The sequence below is a fragment of the Aedes albopictus genome, chromosome 1 (genome assembly GCF_035046485.1).
Source record: "Aedes albopictus strain Foshan chromosome 1, AalbF5, whole genome shotgun sequence".
NCBI lineage: Eukaryota > Metazoa > Arthropoda > Insecta > Diptera > Culicidae > Aedes > Aedes albopictus.
In genome coordinates, this window is record NC_085136.1 from 254,275,397 (window position 1) to 254,287,690 (window position 12,294).

Consider the following 12,294-nt stretch of genomic DNA (forward strand, 5'->3'; position numbering starts at 1 on the left):
GTACATGGTTTCTGTTGGTCAACGTTGGTAGTGGCCGTGGTGATAAAGTGGTGCTAGGTGGTGAAAAGTTTGATGTTATTGACGAATTTGTTCATCTTGGTACTCTGTTGAAGTGCGATATTGATGAATGAAGACCAAACTCGCCTTGTACAATCTGATTCTAACGGTTCCATCATAAAACCATGAACCGTGGACGTTGAGAGAATCATCAGATCAGAGAGCCTGTGTAATCTTCAAACATAAAGTGTTGCGAACAATACTCGGCGGTGAACATGAAGAGATGAATATAGTGAAGCGAATAAAACACGGCAGCCTGCGGAGGGCACGTAGCTCGTATGCCGGAGAAGCAACAAACTCAATCCATATTCAGCAGAGAACCAAGAATAGATCGCATACTTCGTGGAAGACTAGGCACACCTGGGCTGTGCAGTTGAGCAGGACCTAAGAACTCTAAATGTTGAGGGTGACTGGAAGCGATTGGCCTAGAACCGAGAGGGGCTGTTCATAAACCACGTAGACCAAAATTTGGCCATCTCAGACCCCCCTGCCCCCTCGTAGATTTTGTCCATACAAAAATTTTGAAATTTGTATGGAGCGTAGACTGTAACCAGACCCCCCCCTTCTCCTCCCAAAAAATCTACGTGGTTTATGAACGGCCCCAGACCAGTGGAAGCGTATGCTTCACTCGGCGTAGGTTCAGCACTACGGGTTTAACCCATCAAGTATCAAGTAAGTACAGTAGTCCTCTATGGACATGAGACCTGGATCTTGCTCAAGAAAGATTTAGGCGACTAGAGCTAAGGTTCATTTTTGGCAGTGCAGAAGAAAGCTTATAGTGGAGTCTCTAAAAAAAAGAAAATTCTAGAAAAAAATGGGAAATAAACTTTGTTTAAATAATATCCTCAAAAGGCGCATCTAACCCACTCTCCGCAACGCACACCGTGTGAACCCACCTTCATCATCTCCTGGAAGGTCGTTCGGTGAGCTTCCATATTCATCCTCTGGCCATTATCGGCCGTAGTGTAGCCGTCGCCGTCCGTCGCAGCAGCAGAACGTGTTTCCCGCGGCTGATAAAATGCATTCTGGGAGTTTTAGTTCGCGAGTGATCTTCCCAGTAGTGCACCGTAGTCGTTTATAGTGGTGCCGCGTCGTGAGTGATTGAATATAGCACGACGACGTGAAGAACCAGCGGGAACGTACTCACGTTGGTGCTTTGAAGTTTGTCCGCCCGTACAACACCGTGCTTCGTTTGGCACATTAATTATTGACGAGAGCGAGAGTCGGTTCGTCAGAAGTTCGGCAGGGAACAGAGCATCGCCATTAAGCGGGTTAATTGATTCGAATTTGAGACAGGAAGCTTAAACTGCTGTGACTGCGCTCGCTAAATGGGGGCCGAAATGGCGGATCCTTCGAAACATCAGCACCATCAGCCGCATGGCAAGAATTCGGCAGCTGATAAAGGTGCAAGCTGCAATGGAACACCGACGTCGACGATGACGACGATAGACTGCGATGGAGGTAAGTTTCAACTTTCGGCGAAGGGGGTAATTGAATTTTAGATTTCTGTTCACTCCGAGGCTGTAATGGATGGGTTTCTATTTTGGTAATAATGTTTCTCATTGAATTGAAATTGTGAGATTTTCGTCCACTTTTTGAAGAATGAGAATCTAAATCTGGAAATTAGAAATTGGACGGTAATATGGACATTTTGTGCGGCCCACAACACCAGTTAGAAAAGTTATGATATTAGACTCGCAGAACAAGAATTTCAATTTTTTCAACCTTTAATAAATAATTAAGTGAAGTTAACTGCCGTTTTACGCATAGTTGTCCCATAGTAATCTTTAACTATTTTGACTTGTTTATACAGTGCGCTCCATTTTTACATACAGTATCGGACAATAAAAATGTACCAAAATAAAAGTTCTGTATATTTTCAAGAAACATAAAATATGCATACTATGCTCGAAGACTATTAAGTCAAATTATACGCTTAATAGTCCCTCAATAAAATTTCTCTGCATAATCGATGCTATAGGCATATTTAGTTATCTACTTCACTTAATAGCACGAATATTTCATTGCTTCATAGTAAATGTTCTTTTTTGTTAGCACTACATTGAAGCTGGAACAGAATTTGCTCTCCAGGTGTATGTTCTCCACAACTAGCAGTTTCAATCTAGTAAAAGTACATGCCATTTATATGTTGAATGTGATACATTCAGCACGTAAACCAAACATAAACATAACTTAACTTAATATTAAACCAAGAAGTAGTAAGCTAGATTTACCAATACACTCAAACCTCCATTAAGGTAGGATCCATTTAGGTAAAATTTATTTAGGTCCCTCCATTTAGGTAACGTTACCTAATTAGAATTTGATTGAGTTCAGCATCATTTCTAACGTCAAACCCGACATCAACCTATCATTCACCTGTTTTTATTTTGGCCACCAAACCCAACATAGACCCAACAGTTGTTCAATGTTGGTCCAACAGTGGCCCAACATACGATAAAAATTGACCCGACATTCAATATTTTTTCAGTCTGGCGGAATTTTGCATGGTTTTTCGTGTTTCATGCCCAGCCAGTCATTTAAATGACAATTCTTAGCTGAGACCCTCCAAAACCACCGAAAATTACCCTAAAGCCCCTCCCCTCCAGTGGAGAGTGAAAGTTCTCTGAAACTCCGCATGACCCCCTTTTAATCTCCTAGTCACTCTCCCTTCTTAAGCTTCTTTGCAACCTTGTTTAGAGTGCAACTCCATTGAGGTAATAAACTGAATCCATTTAGGCAATGAATCCATTTAGTTAAAAATTGTATTTAGGCAGTCCCGACTCATTACCTAAATGGAGGTTTTGGTGTACTTGCTTATCGCTGTGCTTGTCGTGTGGTTTTGTTTTGGTAGAAATGTTGATTTTTCTTCGGCAATACGTAAAACATTCCTCTTGAATATTTGTTTTGTTTTGAGATGCTTTGATTTTTACTGCATTATTTCTTTACGTTTTAATATTATTTACAAATAATATATTTAAACCACCGCTTTCAATTATTGGGTAATACTCAAATTTAAAATTCAATGAATACGCAATTTTGCTGAATAAGAGCAAATGTCTCGAGGTTTATGATTAATTATTGTATTTATAAAGGTTTTGTTTTAGACTGATTCATCTCTTGAATTTGAGAAAATAAGAGTCACTTGTAATACAGGGGATACGCAAAATGATCGGGACAGGCAAAATTTTCCCTTCTCGAAAAAAATTCAAATAGCTGTAACTTTTCGAAAAGTGCATCATATATTCTCCGATTTCCACTGTAAGTTGATCAACTATTAGGGAATTTAAATGAACTATAATTAGTATCTTAAATTTTGAAACCATGTTGAAATTTAAGAAAATTTGGTGTTTTATAAGAAAAATAATCTAATCGTTATAATTTTCTTTTGTGTTAAGAATTTTAGGTTATTTCAAAAGTTTTTCAAAGCTCATTATATAAGTCATAAATTGTCAAAATTTCATTGCATTCGGTTCATTGAATCCGGAGATATAACAGCTCAAAGTTGTCTATCGGATAATTATACCTTTTTTTATAATCTCTATAGCTTCGTGCAGAATAGCCCGATCTTTTCCAAATTTTGTCCACTGATACACAACTAGTTGATCAGCTCACAGTGAAAATTTGAGAATATTTGAAGCACTTTTCGGAAAGCTACAGCTAATTGGACATTTTTTGAAAAGTGAAAATTTTGCTCGTCCCGATCATTTTGTATGTCCCCTGTATGTTTGTTAGAAAAAAAACTACTGGAGTTTTTTTTTTTCAATCGTTAAAAAGGTTTAGTTTTACGGCTTTTATACTTTCTCTATTTTAAAATATTGATTTTTTTAGTACAATAAAAAACTATGAATATGATGCATATTCAATAATATTAGTTTTTGATGCGATCAATCTGTCTCTTTTAACGTTATAGTTTGCCGTTTGTATTCCAATTCTGTATCAAATTTAGAAAAAGCCCGAAAATCCTCCATAGGTATTCAATGAAACTGAATATTGGTCTTTCTCTATTAAGTTTTTCCATCTAACCAGTGACAAAAAAACGGAGAACGATTATATACACAAGTGCAGATTTTGTATATAAATGTGTTAAAACCATTTTTAGAACGAAAATTGTTTGATAAACGTCTAGTTTAGTGCGTTTTATTCTCAGTACATAAGACCGATACTCATCTTCTTCTTCTTCTTCTTTATGGCTCTACGTCTCCACTGGGACTTGGCCTGCCTCGCTTCAACTTAGTGTTCTTTGAGCACTTCCACAGTTATTAATTGAAGGGCTTTCTTTGCCTGGCATTGCATGAATTTGTATATTGTGAGGCAAGTACAATGATACACTATGCCCAGGGAGTCGAGAAAACTTTCCCGACTGGAACGGAATCGAACCCGCCGTCTCCGGATTGGCGATCCATAGCCTTAACCACTAGGCTAACTGGAGACCCCATACTCATATTAATTTTATTATTTGTCACACTGCTCTTTGGCTGCTCAAAGGGAGTGATAAAAATGAAAAATCTGAAAAATAAATATTATAAACTCATCGGATTTGTTAAAGAATGTTTAGAAGAAACCGATATTTAGATAAGTATATTTTATGTAAATGATTGCAAAGTACCAATATTTTGAATAAAAGTTTACAAGAAGTACCATTGATCCTTACTTTTGATTTATCTTTACATGTTCAAATTAACCCTCTAATACCCAAATTTTTGATTTTGATCTAAATATCATTTTTCGTCATCTAAAATTGATTTAAACATGTTTTGGAAGATGATTCTTTTTAATTCTTGATTTCGTCAATTTCAGTTTTCGATTTTTCTAATTTTTATTTTTGAACAACCCCATACTTTTATATTTTTCCTGGAAGCCAATTTGGGGAACGGATTTTTTGAGATAAAAACATTTTGAGATTTTATGATTATTGTTGAAATATTATTATTTTAATTTTTTTTCACAGAAAATATTATTTTCCGTGTAATTTCAAGGAAAATAATTTTAGAGTGTATTCGATTCCCTTGAACTATTAAACAAGAATAGAATGATTTGGGAAAAATTTAAAATATGTCAATTGTAGCGATTTAATACAAAATAAACAATGACTTCTACAAGGCGACTAAAACATTAATTTTTCAAAGATTTTTAAAAAATGTAAATACGCTTCAAATTACACCAAAAACCATTTTGAGATATACAGAACAGCCCTAAATATCAGCCAAAAATATAAAAAGTTTGATTTTCCACGAAACAAAAATTACAAAAATGCTCAAACTGTACCCCGTCTAAAGGCGGGATTGGGTATTAGAGGGTTAACTATTAAAAACTTTTGAAACTGTTTTTTCTTGAACTTGAGATAAATAGCCATAATAGTTTGTGCAACGCGCGGAAGTCATGACAATTTTTATTTTGTTCTTTTTCATCCGCCATTGTTTTAGTTGGCACTCTCACTAATACCATTATGAGCTGTCTAAAACTAGCACCAAAACCGTTCGTTTATCCGGTGTCAATTGCTACACCGGTGCAGTGGAATGTCGGGATAAACGAATTCGACATTAGTTAGTGAATTGATGAGTATGTGAATTTTACATGTTTTTTTTTATTTTATGGTGTGATTAGGATGGATGGTTGAGTAGGTGAATTAACTTGGTAAACGTCTATTTTTTGGCATGTAAAATAGGACACTTGCAGTTTCAGTTAGGATCAGAATTAAAATTAACTGTTGGAGGTCCGACCACTATCTGGTGATGGTCAAACTGCGCCCAAAACTCTCCGTTATCAACAATGTATGGTACCGGCGACCGCCACGGTATTACCTAGAGCAACTGAAGCAACCGGATGTCGCCTCAGCATACGCGCAGAATCTCGAGGCCGCGTTGCCAGACGAGGGCGAGCTCGATGAGGCCCCTTTAGAGGACTACTGGAGTACAGGGTGCGTGCGGTAATTTTGCACTAACCTTCAAACAGGAATATTTCATCAAAGGGTTGCAATAAAAATATAAATCCCACATCATCAAATGCACTATATTTCTAGTGAACTGTGAAAAATATAAAATCATTAATAATCAAAAACGTGGTGGTATGAGAAAATATTTTCAGATCCTATGTTTTACACTAGCGCGCCCAATAATATTTCGGGTTCTACTATTTGTTGTGTAAATAAGACGAAATCAGTAAAATGTAATGTGTAAAAGCCCGATAATGATACACAAGACGTAATGATACAGATATGCTTCAAAAATTATAATTTAAATAATTGACACATAATCGAATAGCATCAATAAAAACTGGTTGTTTTTTCGATACACTAAGTCTAGGGTACAACTTTTTTTTAGCAAGCATCGGATCACTTAGCGGTCTTCAACAAAGATGTTCCGCATAGAATTCCCTATAATAATACTGAAAATAAGGGTTATTGAACGCTTCCAGTGCCATCTAGTGGCAGAAAACTAAAACTATGCCATTTTTGCACATATTTGAACCAGTTTTACCATATAAACTTCAGACTAGTCGAGCGATACCTAAGACCTTATCAATTCAGCTCAAATTTGTGCTGTAGCTTATGGGAATCTAAAACAGCAAATTGAGGTGGTCAGACTTAGGATATTTTAGTTTTAAATTTTCTCATAAATGTTTGAGCAGCCCTTATAGAATACCATTGCTCAAATTAGAATTTCCGAATTCTTCCAGTTATTTCTCCGCTATCTTCCATTCCAGCGATGTAGTTTTTTGTAGGTAACAAGCCTATGGAATCCCCCAACTACACTGAAAAAATCAGCTTCATAGCGTTCTTGACAGCTGAGAAAATGCAGATAGTATGCAGCTGCTCCATATATTTATACTCAAGTTGTTCGCATTTTCATCTTCTAGAAACCTCTTTTTCAAATTTATGGGATATTTTTTGAACGGCACACATAACGATGATACCATTGCAGCTCCTCGTACAAAAAACTATTCTAGATTTACCTAAAATAACAAAATTGTTGACCAAAATATAGAAAACAACACTAAAACGGACTTGCAGCGGTTCTCAGGATCGTTCCAAAAAGGTTATCGATATAAGGACCACTTTTTTCTCCCTAAATCATTGAAATAATCACAATTGTTCGCGAAAAAATCATTTAGTATAGATCTATTGTCGAATTATTTTTAAAACGTGTTTTATGATTACGATATGATTTAGTGCAAAAATATCGCACGCACCCTGTTCAGTGAAAGCAGCCATCAACGACGCAGCCGAGAGCACCATCGGGTACGTGGAACGCAATCGACGGAACGAATGGTTCGACGAAGAGTGCAGAACGGTTTTGGAGGAGAAGAACGCAACGAGGGCGGTAATGCTGCAGCAAGGGACTCGACAGACCGTGGACCGTTATAAACAGAAGCGGAAACAGCAGACCCGCCTCTGTCGGGAGAAAAAGCGCCGCCTGGAAGAAGTGGAGTGTGAAGAAATGGAACTGCTATGCCGTTTCCAAGAAACACGGAAGTTCTATCAGAAGCTCAACGCATTCCGCAACGGCTTCGTGCCGCAAGCCGAAATATGCAGGGATAAAGACGGAGGCCTCTTGACGGACGGACGTGAGGTAATCGAAAGGTGGAAGCAACACTTCGATCAGCACCTGAACGGCGTGGAGAACGTAGGCACGGGAGCCCACGGCAACGGAGGAAACGACGACGCCAGTGCAGCGGAGGACGGAAATGAACCAACTCCTACGCTGAGGGGAGTTAAGGATGCCATTCACCAGCTCAAAACCAACAAACAGCTGGTAAGGATGGGCCCAGAAAAGTTTGCCATCTGTCTGCATCGTTGTAACCGTTATGATACTGTAGCGTATGTCTTTCTTTACGTTGAACCCAAAGAATATTTAAAGTTTTGTTCGGCTCTATAACAGATTTTCATGACCAGTTTTATAAAACTAGCAATAAAACTGATTCATACATCAAAACCTCTTGATAACCTCTTTAAGAGCATCTTCCTGCTAGTTAACCTCTCGGAGAGGCGAAATTGGCGAAAATAAGACAAAAGCAAGATTACTTTTATGGTGACCGCAGTAAACCTAGCATTGTCAAAGTCAGTGCTGAAAAATTCATTTCATCATATCTAAATTCAACCACCAACAGCTCATTTTAGAAGCTGAACCTGAGAATATGGTATATGAAAAACTTGTCGATTTCGATTTCGATTTCGATTTCGATTTCGGCAAAAGGCGGAGGGGCGCCTAGTGTATTAAGCGTCGGTAATGGGGAGGGTTTAAGAAACCCTCCTCCCCCCCTTGTACATGGGCTTGTCTCAGGTTCAGTTTCTAAAATGAGCTGTAGGTGATTGAATTTAGATATAACGAAATGAATTTTTCAACACTGGTCATAGTTTCTGCTTTTCCACAAGCAGATGTCGTTACTAATCGAACGGATCGCCATCTGTTGAGAGTTTGAACAGTTTTATTGTGGTAATAATTAATTGTGGAGAGTTTTGTTTACTCTTAAAATTTAGCTTTATGGATATCTTCAAGTATACTATAAAACATTTCATCAATGGTTTTCATAAAAGTAGTCATATGAGTTTTGGTTATTGCTGTAATAAAAACCTAATAAAATCAAACGAAACCAATCAACAATGGAATTGTTACTTGGAAATACACGGAATTAAGATCTCAATTCTCAATCTGTGATCTAGAAACTTCTTGAAACCCCTCTGAAACCCCCTAAAACTCCCTTCAAATCACCTTGAAACTTCGAATGTTTACCATATAATCTCTTAGCCGAACTCTTCATTTACTGATTTGCAATTTTGTAATCCATACAGGTAATGCACCGTTTGGGTAATGAATTCATTTAGGATACAATTCTATTTGCGCACTCACTACTCATTACCTAAACGCAGGTTCCAGTCAGTGTAACCACATAATCGTTTAACTGGGAATTACTTTAAAGTATCATTCATTTCTGTTCTAAATGTCCTTTAAAATTGAGAACATTTAGGACAATTTCTTCGTGGATTTTTCAGCATTGCTTCCAGGAGTTTCTTCATCAATTTCTCTGGAATACTCTTTGAACATTTCTTTGGAATTCGCATACTACACTACATAAGATTCCAAAAAATCTCAGGCTTTTTTATTTAATTCTCTTCGCAGTTTCTTTGGGAATGTCTGCGACAAATGCTTTATAAACGTTTTCGGTAATTTTTCTGAGTATTAACTCGGTAATTATTAAAAAAAAAAATAATGCGGTGATTGCTTTGGAAGTTTCATGAGTGGCTCTTCTGGAGCCTTTTTCCGTGCGATTGATTCGATAATTCTCTTCATTTGGAAATTTTACAAAGATTGTTTTTATTTTCTTTAGAAATTCCTCTGAGAATTCCTTCCGTAGATCTTTTGAAAACTGAATCGATGATTCATCTTTAAATGGCTTCTGCAATGTTTTGGATATCGGAATTTTCTTTTGTGATCCCTTTGCGAATACTTTCAGCAATTTCGATGGGGTATTCTATCCATGAATCAACAAAGAAATTGTCTGAAAAAATTGCTAAAGGATGAACTAAAGAGTTTTCGAGGGAATTTTTGAAACAATACCCAAACTAACTTCAGGGCAATAACTGAAGAAATTGACAAATAAATTCTCAAATAAATTTCTGGACAAATTGCCGAAAAATCGTCTGGCAATTTAAAAAAAAAAAAGAAATGAAGAATTAACGATGGCCAAATTATTTGCAAAACACATTTCCGTTTCCTCGTTTGCTTCATGTTGTGTGGCTTCATGGTCGTGCGGCTAGTGTCACCGAGGATTTTGTCGCATCGTGCTGAGAAGTGTGGTTTAGATTTCCACCGTAGTTCTCAGTTTTTGGCTGTGCCACTGTGCATTGCATGCTAGTCAGTTGTCTAGTATCTAGTGGTTATCTCAACTAGGCATGAAAAACACTACTGATTGCCTGTCTCGGTGACAGAAGTCCACTTCATAAGTGAAACCCAATTCATGGTGTTATGCGGCTAAACGCGTTGCGTGTCTAGAGATGAACGATTAGGAGAAGTATAATAAAAACCGCATACCGAATACAAATTTAAATCGCTTCAAGTCACAATCTGAATAAAAACTTCCGTGCTTCCTTCTTATACCTTCTCAGCACACACTCCAACCGTCTCGCCTACAAAAGATAAACCAACATTTGCTCACCAATTCAAATTGCTTCTGAATGGTTGCCTCTCTGTGTAAGCCAGTTTCCGCACTTGCGGTTATTGCAACGATGTTCAAATATAATTCTCATTCCGGTTGGACGTGTGTGGCCGTTTTAATAGACTCTACTAAAACATCAGTAGACAGGGTAGTCTTCTGCCAGAACAAAAAAATTCTCCAGCTTGTTGACCAGAGTGTATGTACAATGTGCATCTCCTGGTATTGCCACAGCAACATCATTCAACATCTCAGGGCTGGATGTTTAAGTTGCGTTATCTATAGCTGCTCAGATTATAAGATAAGATTTTTGTTAAATCCCGGTTTGGAACTGTGCATAATGCCAGAAACGGATGTTTGAAGGATGTTTACTTGTATGCTTTTCGATAACATACTGCTAGAGTGGTTGCAAAACTTGAAATGGATTTGCTATGTAGTCCGATTGCGATTTGCGAAGTAACGTTCAAGAAACTCATCTCGTTGTATACCTACAACCTCAGGGGGGTTGTATAAACCAGCATAAGGAAGCGATGATAACATTCGCATCCTTCGTTTTCCATAATGGTCTGCCGGAGACTATGTGGTGAAAGGAGTTTAGCCACTACTAGTAATCTAACGAGAAAATAAAAGAAAAAAGTTTTCTACTTCCATTTTCCAAGCACAAACTAGGCTATCATCCCCTTTCGACGAACGGATAATGCCTCTGCTGCCTAGTGTATGTCTGCTTGCCTGCCAACAACAGTAGTTTGCCTCAATGACTTGGACATTCTTTTTTTTTTCTCGTTCTGAACTGAGTCACCATGTCACGTTGTACAACAGTTAACGCTACCACGGAATCGTGTGTCAGTAAACATACAACTTTCGCAAGCACACTCGACACATTGTAGGGGTGGAGAGGGGTTGAATGCTGTACTCAAGAGAAAGCGATCTTCTAATTTGGAATGTGTTGCAATACTCATTTCAGGTGCCATGCATAATGCCACCTTTTCAGCCTAGACTTGTATAACATCGGGAGCAGATTTTTCTATTGCATCCACCTTCAAGACTCTCTTTCGGAATCCGAACTGCCTCCTCAATGGACCACTCTCGCTTCCGATACCAGCCGTTCCTCTGCTTTATACTTAGAATGCGCATATCTCCACCTTTTTCGCCTTGTTGTGGCTTCTCAGTCTTGACAATATCATAACGCTGTTATTTTATTTTGTCCATCGTTTCGGTTTATTTGGGACTTTCTTCAAGGATGTAAGGAGGATCCTGCTAGGGGTCTGTAGAATAGGAGATTGGATATAGAAATCAAAAAAAGAATGTTGGTAACAAAAATAGTCTCCTACGAAACATTTGTATCTACATAGTCGATAAAAATAAATAAATACCCCAATTCTATGTCGCAAGATCGCCCATTGTTTCAGAGGGTGAGCGACTGTCAAAATCGAACAAACGCGGCAACGTGTTAGCGTGCTGTAAACTGTGCGCCGAGCCGTGCTCGAATCAGTTGATAGACGAATGCAGACACGATCGGACCTAGCTACAGCAATAGACTGGCGGTTGGTTCCGCCGTCGTCTCGTTGAAGCGTCTGGTAGCAGTAAAGCAGCAGATTGGATCAAGTCGAGAGTTGGCTCACAGTGAGGTTTTGAAGAGTTTCCTCACTGCGGCCTCTGTAGACGAGAAATAATCTGCTGCGGTCACGACATTGGCGCAGTAGTTCTCCCAGGAAGTAAGTATTAAAAGAAATAGTGCTCGGAAAAATGCAGTCTGGCGTGATAAAGGACAGACTAGCTGTAAAACGAAAGCGAACTGGCGTGAGAAAGGACTGTTTCGCTAGAGTAAAGATGAGCTGGCGAGAAAAATGACAGCTTCGTCAGTAGAAACTCAATACGGAAAGAACAGATTGGCAAAGAAGAGCAAAATAAACAGCGAACTGACGAGTAAGATGTAGTTTTGCTAGTGAATATGGAGTTAAACTTTGAGCAAGTATGGCAGTAGTAGTCTGACGCAAAAATTAAAAACAAGACACCGGTTAACAAAAACAAAAAAACGATCAGCGTGATTCAAGGATAGTTTTGTTTTTGCAGTCTGGCTTGAAA

The 12,294-nt window shown here is 38.2% G+C and overlaps 1 protein-coding gene across 1 annotated transcript in view; it reads left to right on the forward strand.

The window, feature by feature from the left end:
• Positions 1 to 986: 986 nt before the first annotated feature.
• The window catches only part of LOC109622759 (synaptic vesicle glycoprotein 2A-like), a 169,174-nt gene continuing 157,866 nt past the window's right edge, over positions 987 to 12,294 (forward strand). Inside the window, exon 1 of the mRNA XM_062846625.1 lies at positions 987 to 1,518. Within this exon, the coding sequence (XP_062702609.1) occupies positions 1,386 to 1,518 (133 nt within the window). The 5' untranslated portion in view covers positions 987 to 1,385. The remainder of the gene's footprint in view (positions 1,519 to 12,294) is intronic.